The sequence below is a fragment of the Stomoxys calcitrans genome, chromosome 4, assembly GCF_963082655.1.
Source record: "Stomoxys calcitrans chromosome 4, idStoCalc2.1, whole genome shotgun sequence".
In the NCBI taxonomy this organism is placed as follows: domain Eukaryota; kingdom Metazoa; phylum Arthropoda; class Insecta; order Diptera; family Muscidae; genus Stomoxys; species Stomoxys calcitrans.
In genome coordinates, this window is record NC_081555.1 from 169,415,402 (window position 1) to 169,430,394 (window position 14,993).

A 14,993-nucleotide genomic window follows, 5' to 3' on the forward strand; every position below is an offset into this window, starting at 1 on the left:
GGTGTCACAATTACTTGGAGAATAGATGATATCGTCTGAATAAGTCTTGCAGACAGCAACTCAGGATTCACTCAACAAGGTTAAGCCCATGACATAATTAGCAGATAGTGTAAACACCGTAAACAGCTGAGTACAATTTTTTCGCGAAGTGCAACGAGTTTTGGTTGTGTGTGTGTGTATTATAGTTAAGAACCATACACACAAACAACGAAAAATGGCGCAAACTATAGGGTTGCCCAAATTGCGGATTTTTCATATAGTCGGCGTTGACAAATTTTTTCACAGCTTGTGACTCTGTAATTGCATTCTTTCTTCTGTCAGTTATCAGCTGTTACTTTTAGCTTGCTTTAGAAAAAAAGTGTAAAAAAGTATATTTGATTAAAGTTCATTCTAAGCTTTATTAAAAATGCATTTACTTTCTTTTAAAAAATCCGCAATTACTTTTTGGGCAACCCAATAGTTACATACACAGAGTTGCACTAATCACTGTTTTTGACAGGTAGTGAACTCAATATTTTGTTGTTGGGCAACTGCCACTACCTGTAAACGAATATATCTTGGTTATGCCAAGCGATCAACCGATATAAAATTTTTTTAATTTTCGCCCTTAAGCTTGTCAAATTTGTCATTGACTACTTTTTCCTTACTTGCTTGCAAGTTGAATTAATAAAATACACAAAATTTAAATATTTCAGGCCGTATATGGAAAAGATGTGAAATAAAAAGAAAAAAGTAATGCGTCGATGCTGAATTTTGTAGGAGAAAAAAAATTGTAATGACATTTGTTAACATTCACAATAGGCAGATTTTGACAATCTACAATAAATGATGTTCATGGGCCCTATCCACTCTTTGTTTTTGTAAGTGACTTAACCTTCTTTTAGTGATTCCTGACAGAAATTGAAACATAACCAAAGAGTTCATTATTAATATTATTGGTAAATAATTTAACCGGGAATATCTTGAGTAAATAGTACAAAACATCATTAAAATAACATTTTATTTGATTTTTATTATGCAATTGTTTTCAAACATGTAATACTAAAAAATACCGAGGTAAATCTTTAAAAAATCTACAAAACCTAATGAAAAGGAAAATAAATGCATCTATAGCATCCTTAGCTGAACTTCTAGAACTTCCCCACGCATATATACACACAAATAAATTTTCGTTAAAAATACTTAAAAACTATTTTCCCTCTCAACATCCATTTTCCACTTTCACCACATTCTCCTTTTCCTCTTCCATAAATGTGCTCAACTTGAATTCCCTTAGACCAGAACCCCATTCGACGACAGTTTTAAAGAATTCAGCATCTACAGATTCAATAATTCGCACATTCTTGGGATTCTTATCCACCTCATGCAAATGATCCAAGACCATTTGGCCACGCGTATGACCACTCAGATCTACAACGCAATGCCATAGGCTGTGCTTGCGAACAAAACGTGATTTGAAAAGGAAGGCAGCAACTAACAGAGCATCACAAGGATTCCAACCCTTAAAACCGGGTTTCAGATACTGTTCGCCTTCTACGGAATTAAGTAATTCCACGGCACCATTTTCACGAGCAGCTTGGGAACCAAAATGTTCAAGGCGCCATTTCTGTAAAAAGAAAAAAAAAAGTTGTTAAAACAATTATAAGACAATGTTTAAGGCCACTTACTATGCATATGAAAAACTTTTCATGGGTACAAGGCTCCCATGGCAATATGGTTATGGGACATTTGGATCTGGTCAAAACTATATGAGCGGCCTCTGGATCTGAGTAGAAATTGAATTCTGCTGAACGTGTAAAATTGCCAACACCTGAGGAAGAGAGGAATAGAATACAAAATGGAAAGTTTAAGGAAAAATTTTTACAAAATAAAAAATTACCAACTTTACCAAAAAAAAACCCCTAAGAAAATTGACTAACCTAACAAAAAGACTCAATCTTTAAAACAAAAACTCAGGAGATGTGGCCATTTTAAGTTTCGCAAGTGGAAAATAAATTTGTTGGCCGATTTTCATAAAAAATTCCAATTTTTCGAAGTGATCACCACTTGACCTCTTACTTTTACTCTACGAGGCTTAGTTAAGGAGTTACGGCCATTTTAAGTTTTCCAAGTAATAAATTCATGTTTTGGGCGTTTTTTTATGAAAAATTAAAAAATTTCTCAGTGATTACGACTAAACCTTACTTTTGCTATACGCGGCTTAGTTAAGGAGATATGGTCATTTTAAGTTTTCCAAATGATAAATTCAGTTTTTGACGGATTTTTCGTCGAAATTTTAAAATTTGTAGGTTGTTGGTTTCTCTGGATACGCCCAATAAGCTCTTAGAGCGACTTAAAAGGCCACTGCTTCAGGATGCCATCACTGAGGTAGGCGGCCTCTCAATGAGACAACAAGGCTTTCGAGCAAGAATGTCTACGATGTGGTGGAGATGGCAGAGGCATCTAGGCAAAGGAACCACTATTCTAGAACGATTGTCCACTTGGCCGTACTGGATGTGAAGAACGCATTGAATAACCTCAGATAGTCTGGCGTCCTCCAGGCACTTAGAGAAGGCTTTAATATCCCAACGTATCTGATAGCAATAACGAGAAGTTACTTGCATAACAGGTTACTTATCTATAACTCTCGGGAATATGAGGTCACATCAGAAGCGGCACAAGGCTCTTTACTTAGACCGCATCTATGGAATGCCAGTTATGACTTATTACTACAAATAGATATGTCAGACGGAACTTTTTTAGTGGATATGTTGATGACATCGCAGCAATCATCACGATAAGTGAAAAGAAAGTTTCAGAGCTCAATTAAAGCAGGTGATGATAAGGGCAAAAGTCTGGCGGGACTGCCATGGCTTGCAACTTGCAATGCTGAAGACGGAGTTGCAGCTCATAGCGAGAAAAAATATCCCAGTGGAAATGGATATGCACATAGACGACATACTGGTGAGGATCAAGAGATTGGTCTAATATCTAGAAATCCGACTGCATACAAAGCTGACCTATGTAGAACAAGATAGGTGAGTCGATTTATGAGTTTAATCTGAATTCCGGCCAGCGTGTTTGTGATATTGGTAATGTTCCAACTTTCCAGATATGTAATTGGTCAGCGGTGATAGACATAAATTTGACGAGTCTCGATGGGACTATTTTAAGGGATTGACGACTGTACGAGGAGAATTCATTTTCGGACCATGGATATATCTTCTTCGATCTGATGTTGTCTCAGGGGAATAAACCACCATAAAGGAACCCCCAACTGGATCGCTATGCGGAGAGCATTGAAACAATGTTGCGGACCATAAGCACCTCGCTTACTGGTAGAAAGAAGCTTAAATTGGCAGCGAATCTCCTAACAGGAACCATGTTGTGTAGTGTTGAAGAGAGCTGCCTTTTGATATATCCGGGTAGGAGATCGCAATTCCGGATTCCGCAAATTGTCTGGCAAAAAGCTCTGAACAATAGTGCCCCTCGCAGAATGATCGAGAAGTTACAGTGTACCGCGGCAGTGCTAATCCTTGAGGCAAGAAGAAGTGCCGCGAGAGAGGCGCTGAATGCAATTCTCGATCTTATGCCTTTGCACCTATATGTTGGCAAAGGCATAAGATCGAGAATTGCTGTCATGTAACTGACTGAAGGAGTCAGTTACATGACGCTCCTCTAGCTCAGGCCATTTTTCTGTTCTGCAGAGGTATGGTGTTGCCTGCGGCTCGACTGATTATATGCCAGTACAGCCCTTCCTTGTTGATGGCTTGGGTGTTGTTTTCCCGAAAAGGGATCTCTAGGTTAGGTGCACCCCGCACTTCGCGGGACCCTTATGGACTGATGCAGTGTTTCTCAGGCGAAGGTCTTCGTGATCCTGAAGACAATGGAGACTTTGTTACTGTGAAAGTGGCGGCCCGATCAGACCATATACATGGATAGTCAGTCGGCACTAAAAGCTCTGGCGTCGGGCCGCGTGAGGTCGACTCTGGTTAAAAGAGAGTTTCTTTGAGCCATGGGAAAGGTTATCAGGCTTTGCTGGGTCCTAGGCCATCAAGGTGTGCCATGGGAAAGGTTATCAGGCTTTGCTGGGTCCAAGGCCATCAAGGTGTGGCGGGGAACGAAGCGGCAGACGAGCTGGACAGCAATGGATCTAACTCAGGCCATTATTCTGTTCTGCAAAAAGATGGTGTTTCCGTGTAGCGCGATGCTATATGTGTTTCGACTGATTTTATATGCCAGGACAGTCCTTCCTTGTTGATGGTTTGGATGTAGTTTTCCCGAAAAGGAATCTCTAGGTTGGGGGCAACCCACACTTTCAGAGACCCTTCTGGACGAGTGCAGTGTTCTTCATGCGGAGATCTTCGCAATCCTGACCACAGTAGAGACGATGTTATTGTGGAAGCGGCGGCCCGATCAGAACGCCACAATACACCACGTGAACAGTCAGGCGCACTGAAGACTCTGGCTTCGGGACGCGTGAGGTCGACTCTGGTTAGAAAGCTCAAGTCATGGCAAAGGCTATCAGGCTTTGCTGGGTCCCAGGCCATCAAGGGGTGGCAAGGAACGAAGCGACAGATGAGCAGACCAGGAATGGATCGATGATTGCCGCAGATCTTCCTATGGAATCATTGAAACTTCTACTGTGCGAGCTTCTTGGTAGAGTGGGCGCTTTCTACTATGACTGCTTGAACAAAGTGTGGGCTAGTGCTGCAAGTTATAGGGTATCAAAGGCCCTATGGCCAAGTATGCAAGTATTTGTTTATGTTGACTTTCACCAACCATGCCTAATATGGTTCAAATAGTTTCATAATCTAATATAGCTCTGATATAAACCGATATCCCGACTAAACTCCTCCAGCCCCTAAAAGGTTCAATTTTTATTGGTTTTGGCGAAAATCTGGCACGTAGTGTTTTGTTATGATTTCCAACAATAGTACTAAGTAAGGTACAAATCAATCCATAGTAGGATCCAGCTCCCATATACACCCATCCACCGATGTGAATTCTTAAGCCTCTAGAGGGCGCAACCAATGGGGGCTGAAATTTTGCACAAGCTGGTTTGTTACGACCTCCAACAATCACGTAATGTATGGTCCAAATCGCTCTATAACCTAATATATTGGGTTGCCCAAAAAGTAATTGCGGATATTTTTTAAAAGAAAGTAAATGCATTTTTAATGAAACTTAGAATGAACTTTAATCAAATATACTTTTTTTACATTTTTTTTCTAAAGCAAGCAAAAAGTAACAGCTGATAACTGACAGAAGAAAGAATGCAATTACAGAGTCACAAGCCGTTGAAAAAATTGTCAACGCCGACTTTATGAAAAAACCGCAATTACTTTTTGGGCAACCAGCTCCCATATTAGTTCATTTTCCGATTCGACTTCTGGCCTCTAGAGGGCGCAATCATTATTCGATGGAATTGAATTTTTGTAAAAAGTATTTGTCTTTTCTCCAAACCCTTTACGCCTACTCACCTTGATGATTTCCTCCCATTATAAAAATTTCCTTAACATTTTCCGAAAAATCTCTGCCATACATGGAATAGCACAAAGCGATATTTGTCAAAGGACCCACACCTATCACAGTAACTTGTTTGGGATTCTGAAAAAAACGACACATTTCCAATATGGCATAAAGGCATATTCCAGTTTAATTTACTTCTATACAGAATTGATGTATGGCAGCCACAGCATGTTCACCCTCGACCATTTCCTGGACATCCAGATCTTCATCCTGAGGCAAGACATCACCAAAGCCATCTTTGCCATGGAACATTGTGCGACTTTCATTATCGAAGGGCGGTATCAAAGGATCTGAAGCACCCAAAAATATGGGAATCTGAAAAGAATTGTATTATCCCTTACAAAAGGCTTTTAGGTTAAAAATATCCTTCTTTACCTCGTCTCTTCCGCAGGCCTTCAAAATCCTCAGCATATTATAGGCGGCATTGTGTAGGGTGGTGTTGCCACTGCCACACACCGTTATACCCAAAAGCACCAGCTGCTTCTCAGCTTCGGCTTTAAGCAACAGCATGAGGGCCCAGGCATCATCGCTGCCACCATCACAGTCAAATATCACATAATTGGTGCTCATTGTGGGAACCCCCCAGTTAGGTCCGAAAATTTCAAACACTCTTCTCCAGTAATTAGGAAAGCTTAAATCCTCTTTATGACAAAAAGGAAGTAAAGATTAAAGGGATATTCAAAGAAGTGTGTATTTGTTTGGTATTGATTCTCAGCTACTCCCTTGCCAGGCAAAGTCTTTGGAGAAATAGACTTGCTTTAATATTTTTGTTATTGCCTGTGGCTTTGTCAAGATTATCTGCCTTGTTACCTTGATACCTGTTAAAGTAGAAATTTGGCAATACATAAAAAACGTTGGTATGAAATAATATCTCATATACATGTCAATATGTTAAGATTGTGTGTATTTCAATCATCGAATAGCAATAAAATAAACGTTCGTTGATAAGCGTAAAAGTTAATTCAATTTAGGCTTCCTAACCCAGTTAACCTAGTGAGATTGATTTATTGGGTTGCCCAAAAAGTAATTGCGGATTTTTCATATAGTCGGCGTTGACAAATTTTTTCACAGCTTGTGACTCTGTAGTAGTAGTAGTAGTAGTAGTAGTATTTATTTTCATAATTCTTTATGTATACAATGTGTGGTAAGATTTTGTACAATATATAAATAAATACTTAATATTAATCTCTAAGACATGACATATTGTCGTTAGTCTGCATATGGGGTTTTGCTATTGTTATACATATATATACAGATAATATTCAGTTTAATAGTTGAATTCATTTATCAGATTTAGCCTGTATCTCATAGCCATTTTGGTGTATTTTGCAAGCCGTATCCATTCTACAACTGCTCCATCAAGAAGACTTATTACTTCGTTTTCTGTTAATATTTCCTTGTTAAAATATATTTTCCTAATTTCTTTTAACACCGGGCACCGGCCTATGAAGTGTTCCACGTTTTCTATCTCCATTGTGTTGCAGAGCGAACATATTTCGGATCCATTGTTCCTGTATATATTACCATTTAGAATCGTTGTTTCTGTTCTGATCTGTAGTATGCATCTTATGTCTTCGATCTTATATGATGTTTTTAAATAGTTTGCTCCTTGCATAGGATCTAAATTTCTGTATATCCTACTTGTGCTCTGCTTTCTCGACATATATATATTATAATTCTTTACTCTTAGTGCTTGTAGCAGTTTAGTTCCGTTTTCTTTCCAAGTTGTTTTGTTCAGATTGTTTATTGACCACTCAATATCATGTTCCGCTCCCATTTCATTTAGGCGTTTTACCCAGGATAATTTGTTCTGCAGTATTTTCTTTGAAAGAAGAAATGGTAGACGAGATTCGTCGTACTCAAATAGAGTTTTAAACACATATCTTATGTTTAAATCTAGTGTAAATATATGTCCATTTTCGATGGAAGTTTCTAGCATTATGGCGTATGTTGGTATGCAATCTGGGAGATTAAGCATTCTCTTGATGAAATATGTCTGCAGCTTGTCAACTTCCTCAAAGTGTTTGTAACCCCATACTTGCGCAGCGTATGATTGTATTGATCTGCTAACGGCTAGAAAGAGTTTCCACTTAGATTGAAGTGGTACATCCTGTTTTTTTAGAAAGTCGTTCCATGTGCTATTTATACTAGTTTTTGCTGCTTGATTCCTTTTTTCAACATGCTTGCTAAAGCTCATGGATGGTGTTAATGTTACTCCTAGATAACAATATTCCGATGTTATCGTCACAGGATTCGATTTAAATGTCCAGTTTTCATTTCTGGCTATTCTCCCACCTTTTCTAAATACCATAATTTTTGATTTATTTAAATTTACTTCGACTGTCCATAGTTTACAATACTCTTCCAAGTTGTAGATCATTTGTTGTAGCACATTTGGTTCATCGGCTAGTATTACGATGTCATCGGCATATAGAAGTAATCTTACATTTAATCCATTTAGGTTAACTCCGCCTTCTAGAGTGTCATGCAGGTCATTTAGGTACAGAGCAAATAATAGCGGTGAGAGTAGGCATCCTTGTTTGACACCTGACGAAGTATTGAAGTATTCCGACAATTCATTTCCGGTCCACACTGCTGATGTTGTGTCTTTATAAACGTTTTCGATAAATCTTACAGCTTTCGTTGACATGCCTATCGATTGCAGTTTGAATATGAGCGCTTTCCTTGAAATGTTATCGAACGCCGCCTTAAAGTCAACGAAAAAAGCATACGTTTTCTTTTTTTGGCTGAAATTCAAATGTACGATTGAGGATAGGTTATAAATATTGTCAGACGTGCTATAATTTTTGCGAAAACCTGCTTGATACTCATTTAGTATCTTATGTTTCTCCGACCATAAGTGACTCTGTAATTGCATTCTTTCTTCTGTCAGTTATCAGCTGTTACTTTTAGCTTGCTTTAGAAAAAAAGTGTAAAAAAAGTATATTTGATTAAAGTTCATTCTAAGTTTTATTAAAAATGCATTTTCTTTCTTTTAAAAAATCCGCAATTACTTTTTGGGCAATCCAATACAATATGGGAGAGGGTTGGTTTTTATTATAACCACCACCATTAAATGGAAGGGGTATTGACTTTGTTATACCGTTTATAACATCGAGATATTGATTTCAAAACCCCTATCAGTCTTGGCTAGGTAATAGCACTCTACCAGAGTTGCCATACAATTTTTTTTTTTTTTTTGATAAAAATGTACATTTTAAAAAACTGTTTTTAATTTTCTTAACATTTAAATGAATGGCCGGAAAATAATGAAAATTTGGAAAACAAAAGAGATTTTCAACCAATTTTGCATAAAAAAATGGACAAACTTGGGGTAAGGGGGTGGATCCACCCCCTTTTTCAAAAACGCCCGTCATCGGAGATAGTTTCACCGATTTAAGCGAAATTTTGTATGTACCCTTATGGTACCCCAAAAACACAAAATTGGTATAAAACTTTGAGGTCTAATAATCTGGGGGAACGCCCCATCCCTAGAGATGGGTTTCTACCGGGTAAATACCCAACACTTGGGTATTTATTGGGTAAATACCCAATCAATGCCATATATAAATAGCTCTATATGGCAGCTATATCCAAATATGATCCGATCAGGACCACATTCAACAAATCTCCAATCTACCAAAACTCAATGTGCCAAATTTCATCGAAATCGGATGAAAAATTCTTCTTTTATAGGCTCAATAATATATATCGGGAGATGGGCTATATAGCAGCTATATCCAAATATGGTCCGATCTGGACGATATTCAACAAAAAGGTTTAGAGGGGTACCGGAACTCGATGGGCCAAATTTCATTGAAATAAGATCAAAAATGCTCCTTTTATAGGCTCATTACACAATATCGGGAGATAGGTATATATGGCAGCTATATCCAAATATGGTCCGTCCTGTACCACTTTTGACAGGAATGGGTCCACCAGAACATACTGTGCCAAATTTCATTGAAATCGGATGAAAATTATACAATTTATTGCCTCAAGACTTTTAGTCTGGAGATCGGTCTATATAGCGGCTATATAAAACTAAAATCCGATTTTATGAGATCAGAAGATCAGGTTTATATACAAAGAATATGAAATCATCAAACATTTTTTGTAAAATGTTTTTATACTCAAGATATCTGCATAATTATAAATACCCAGCTTTTTGTTGTAAATGGGTAAATACCCGGGTATTTAACCAATTTACCTAATTTATCGGGCAAATACCTTTTGGGTATTTATCCCTCGCAAATCTCTACCCATCCCAAAGCCACCCGAACGGTGATGTTTACTGATTGGCACAATATGGGTATCATATGAAAGGTATTTAAGAGTAGAGTGTCGAAATTGCAACCTAAGTGTAGGGGGGGGCGTCCCCACCTCCCAAAACACCACCCTAGAGGACAATTTTACCGCTTTGGTATATATGGGTATCAAATGAAAGGTATTTGAGAGTAGAGTATGAATATGATATTTAAAATTGGGTCCAAGTACCTAGAGAGCCATCCCAAGCCCAAAACCGCCCCGAAAGTACTGTCAAAAATCAAAGTTAACCGATCGGGACAATATGGGACTCAAATGAAAGGTTTTTGGGAATAGAATACGAATATGATGTAAAAAAATGGATCCAAGCACCTAAGGCGCCGCCCCAAGAGTACCGCCCAAAATAAAAAGTTGACCGATAGGGTCAATATAGGACTCCAATGAAAGATATTCGGGAGTAGAGTATGAATATGATGTAAAAAAAATGGATCCAAGTACCTAGGGCGTCGCCCCAAGAGTACCGCCTATAATAAAAAGTTGACCGATAGGGTCAATATAGGACTCCAATGAAAGGTATTCGGGAGTAGAGTATGAATATGAGGTTTTAAATTGGATTTAAGTATTTAGGGAGTCGCCTCAGGCTCAAAACCGCCCCAAAAGTAGTGCCCAAAATCAAAAGTGAACTGATGGGAGTCTCATATGAGACTCAATGAAAGGCATTTGAGAGTAGAGTATGAATATGGTGTCAAAAAATGGGTCCAAGTACCTAAGGCGTCGCCCCAAGAGTACCGCCCAAAATAAAAGTTCACCGATCAGAACAATATAGAACTCCAATGAAAGGTATTCGGGAGTACAGTATTTCCAATATTAAAAATTGGATCCAAGTATCTAGAAAGCCGCCCCAAAAGTAGTGCTCAAAATCAAAAGTGGATCGACCGGGACAATATGGGATTCAAATGAAAGTTATTAAGGAGTAGAATAGGAAAATGATGTCAAAAATTTAATCCAAGTACTATGGAGACGCCCAAGCCCAAAACCGCGCCAAAAGAAATGCCCAAAACCGCATCAAAAGGACCACCCAAAATCAAAAGTGGACCGATCGGAACAATATGGGGCTCCAATGAAAGGTATTTGAGATAAGAGTACGATCGGGAGTCGAATATTAAAAATTGGAATGACTAAGGAATGCTCCAACGTCTCATCATCTTCCTCGAATGCCCTACATATAATATCACTTGCAGCCCCGATTTTTCATAAGTGAGCTCGCAGTTCTATGTGTCCCGTTATGATACCAAAAGCTATACTGACCTCGTTCTTATTTTCTTTTAGTAATAGCCTCGTCCTCTCCCCGCAGGAATTTCGTCGTCCTACCTGTTTCGCCGTTCCACAGTGTATCATGCGTTCTTCGCTCACAACCTTAAATCGGACTGCGTCGACCCGCAAGGCTTCGGGTTAACCAAGTTTATAAACGGCAGTTCTCTGGCCTTCACTGCCAAATCATCTGCTTTCACCCAAACGATGCGAATCGTGCCATTCTCAGAGAAGGCGTTAATCTCGTTCTTACATTCCAAGACTATTCGTGACTTTACCTTCCTGGTTGTTATTGCCCTTATGGCCAGTTTAGTGTCCGAAAAGATGTTCACACTCGATGTCGTCGCGTTAGCACCACACCAGCTCACACATTCCATGATTGCCCGGATCTCCGCCTGCAGGACCGTATTATGGTCAGGCAGTCCAAAACAGATCTCAGTCCCTGGGTTCTTAACGGAAACCCCTTGGCCCACTCTGTCCTCTAGCTTTGATCCATCCATGAAACATGATCTTCCAGATGGCAATACTAGGGTTCCGTCGATGCAAGACTGTGCCGTTGGCAGCAGTGTTTCGCACTCGAAACACTGCTGATACCTGTAGTCTCAGGTATCCGTTTGGAAACCTCTTCCCTTCCTTCCAGGTTTCCTATGCTCCATTATACCGCGATAATATAAGCAGCTCCTATCCTCAATCCATCGCCTTAAGTCTCATAGCCTCAGTGGCTGTCTCACATTTACCCTGTATGTGTATGGGTCGAATATCTAGAATAGTCTCCAGTGTCGTAGAGGGCGTGGTCCTCATCGTTTCGCTATGCCAAGACAAGTGTTCTCTGAATCTGTTGTATTATTCTTAAGTTGCACTTTTTTCCATAGCAGTCCACCGAACTACCGAGGCGTAAGTAACTATTGGTCTAATCACGCTCTTGTGGACCCAGTGGAATATCCTCGGAGTCAGGCCCTCCTTCGACCCTACGACCTGTCTACATAGTACCCAGAATCTGTGAAACTTCTCGGTACGCTCCCTCCTCAGTCAGCATCCGTAATATTTTTTTTATGGTGGTCACCCAAAAGGAATGGCGATAAAATTACCGTACTTTGGCGTGCCATGTGCCACTTTCTCCCTTATATTTGGTCATGGGAACCGCAATTTATCCACCTGTTCCTTGCAAATTAGCCCATGAACATTCCATTTAAAAACTGGTGCAAACTTCTCACAAATCAGTGAGAGCTGTCCGATTTAATTATTAAGCTCAATGATAAGGGACCTCCTTTTTATAGCCGAGTTCGAACGGCGTGCCGCAGAGCGGCACCTCTTTGGGGAGAAGTTTTTATATGGCAAAGTACCTCACAAATGTCGCCAGCATTAGGAGGGGATAGCCACCGCTGAAAAATTTTCTGATGTTCTTGCCAGGATTCGAACCCAAGCGTTCAGGGTCATAGGCCCTTTCCCTTGTAACCTTTCTAACGATGTTTAAAAATTGTCAATCGGTTTCAAAATTGCTTCCAAATATCAGAAATACCGACCATACCTTGACAAAATATTTCAAAGAAGTCCAATAACTCATGAACCGTTAGAGATATACTGGCCATTTTTTACAAGCTCTAACTTAAAACAAGTAAAAGCGTGCTAAGTTCGGCCGAGTCGAATCTTGGAAACCTACCACCACAGATTCTGCTAAAATATGGGAGCTATAGATGGTTATAGACCGATTTGAACCGTAATTGGCACAGTTGTTAAGACGCATAACATAAAATTTCAGCCAAATCGGATAAAAATCGCGGATTGTAAGGGCTCAAGAAGTCAAATCGGGCGATCCGTTAATATGGGAGCTGTATTAAGTTCTTGACCGATTTGAAACGTACTTGGCACAGTTGTTTGGAGTCGCAACAGAACACTATCTGGAAAATTTCAGCCAAATCAGACAAAAATTGCGGTTTCCAGGGGCTGAAGAAGTCAAATCGGGAGATCGGTTTATATGGGAGCTATATCAAGTTCTTGATCGATTTGAACCGTACTCGGCACAATTGTTGGAAGTCATCACAGAACACCATGTGCAAAATTTCAGCCAAATCGCACAAAAATTGCGGCTTCCAGGGGCTCAAGAAGCCAAATCGGGAGATCGGTTTATATGGGAGCTATATCAGGTTCTTGACCGATTCAGGCCTAACTTAGCACGGTTGTTGAAAGTCATAACAAAACACTATGTGCAAAATTTCATCCAAATCGGATGAAATTTGAGGCTTACAGGAGCTCAAGAAGTCAAATCGGGAGATCGGTTTACATGGGAGCTATATCAGGTTATATTCCAATTCGGAACGTATTTGGCTCAGTTGTTGAAAGTCATACTAGAACACTATGTGCAAAATTTCAGCCAAATCGGATGAAAATTGAGTTTTCCAGGGGCTCAAGAAGTCAAATCGGGAGATCGGTTTATATGGGAGCTATATCAGGTTCTTGATCGATTTGAACCGTACTAGACACAATTGTTGGAAGTCATCACAGAACACCATGTGCAAAATTTCAGCCAAATCGCACAAAAATTGAGGCTTCTAGGGGCTCAAGAAGTCAAATCGGTAGATTGGTTTATATGGGAGCTATATCAGGTTATATACCGATTTGAACCGTACTTGGCACAATTGTTGGAAGTCATAAAAACACACTATGTGCAAAATTTCAGCCAAATCGCACAAAAATTGGGGCTTCCAGGGGCTCAAGAAGTCAAATCGGGAGATCGTTTTATATGGGAGCTTTATCGGGATCTTGACCGATTCAGACCGTACTTAGCACAGTTGTTGAAAGTCATTACAGGACACCATGTGCAAAATTTCAGCCAAATCGGATGAAATTTGAGGCTTCCATGAGCTCAAGAAGTCAAATCGGGAGATCGGTTTATATGGGAGATATATCAGGTTATGAACCGATATGGACCGTATTTACCTTAGTTGTTGAAAGGCATAACGGAACACCATGTGCACAATTTCAGCCAAATCGGACGAAAATTGAGGTTTCCATGGGCTCAAAAAGTAAAATCGGGAGATCGGCTGGGCTCAGTTGTTGAAAGTCATAACCGAACACTATGTGCAAAATTTCAGCCAAATCCAATCACATTTGGGGCTTCTAGGTGCTGAAGAAGTCAAATCGGGAGATCGGTTTATATGGGAGCTTTATCAGGTTCTTGAACGATTTGGACCGGGAGATCGCTTTACATGGGAGCTATATCCAAATCTGAACCGATATGGCCCGTTTGCAATTCCCAATGACCTACATCAATATTTAGTATCTGTGCAAAATTTCAAGCGACTAGCTTTACGCGTTCGACCGCTATCGTGAATTCGACAGGCGGACAGGCGGACATGGCTAGTTCGACTCAGAATGTCGAGACGATCAAGAATAAATACAAATCTATATACTTTATGGGGTCCTAGATCAATACATCGAGGTGTTACAAACGGATTGACTAGATTAGTATACCCCCATCCTATGGTGGTGGGTGAAAGTGAAGCCGATCGGGTCCATACCCTGCAAAAACTCTCATTACCAAATAACCAGAAAGGTAAGCTCATTCAAAAACTAATAACTACTTATTTTTGGGCATTGTTTCTAATTCCTTTTACATGGCGATGTCCTAGGAGGGAAAAACCTTCCGCACAAGCATTTCAATAGTTCGAAAATAAGTACTTATGCCTAAGGATACAAGTTGTCAAAAAATAATGACTTATTATCATAGTTGAACGTTGCTAAAGAATAACTACTTAGACTTAAACATGTTTGCGCCTTTCACCACCACCACCACGTTCTCAATGCCCAATTTCTTTAAAGAAGAAAAATTGAACCAAGAACCATGAGAGTTGAACCAAGAACTTTCCGTTTTCAAAGCAGACGCTCTACGCATTTATCCACATAAC

At 39.6% G+C, this 14,993-nt stretch overlaps 1 protein-coding gene across 1 annotated transcript; it reads right to left on the reverse strand.

Moving 5' to 3' along the window:
* Positions 1 to 1,180: 1,180 nt before the first annotated feature.
* On the reverse strand, positions 1,181 to 6,126 carry LOC106095294 (nucleoside hydrolase). The gene is made up of 5 exons (XM_059367505.1): positions 5,887 to 6,126; positions 5,647 to 5,826; positions 5,463 to 5,589; positions 1,668 to 1,810; positions 1,181 to 1,606 (listed from the first exon to the last, which is right to left on the reverse strand). Exons 1-5 carry the CDS (start codon positions 6,079 to 6,081, stop codon positions 1,202 to 1,204), a joined length of 1,050 nt encoding a protein of 349 aa, XP_059223488.1. The 5' UTR covers positions 6,082 to 6,126; the 3' UTR covers positions 1,181 to 1,201.
* Between the last annotated feature and the right edge of the window lie 8,867 nt (positions 6,127 to 14,993).

What these genes read in the sequence shown, in the direction of transcription:
- LOC106095294 (XM_059367505.1), bottom strand. Translation starts at nt 6,081, where the DNA reads ATGAGCACCAATTATGTGATATTTGACTGTGATGGTGGCAGCGATGAT. An exon ending in TACATCAATTCTGTATAGAA is followed by an intron (nt 5,590 to 5,646) that starts GTAAATTAAACT and finishes CGTTTTTTTCAG; the next exon opens with AATCCCAAACAAGTTACTGT. An exon ending in AAAAGTTTTTCATATGCATA is followed by an intron (nt 1,607 to 1,667) that starts GTAAGTGGCCTT and finishes TTCTTTTTACAG; the next exon opens with AAATGGCGCCTTGAACATTT.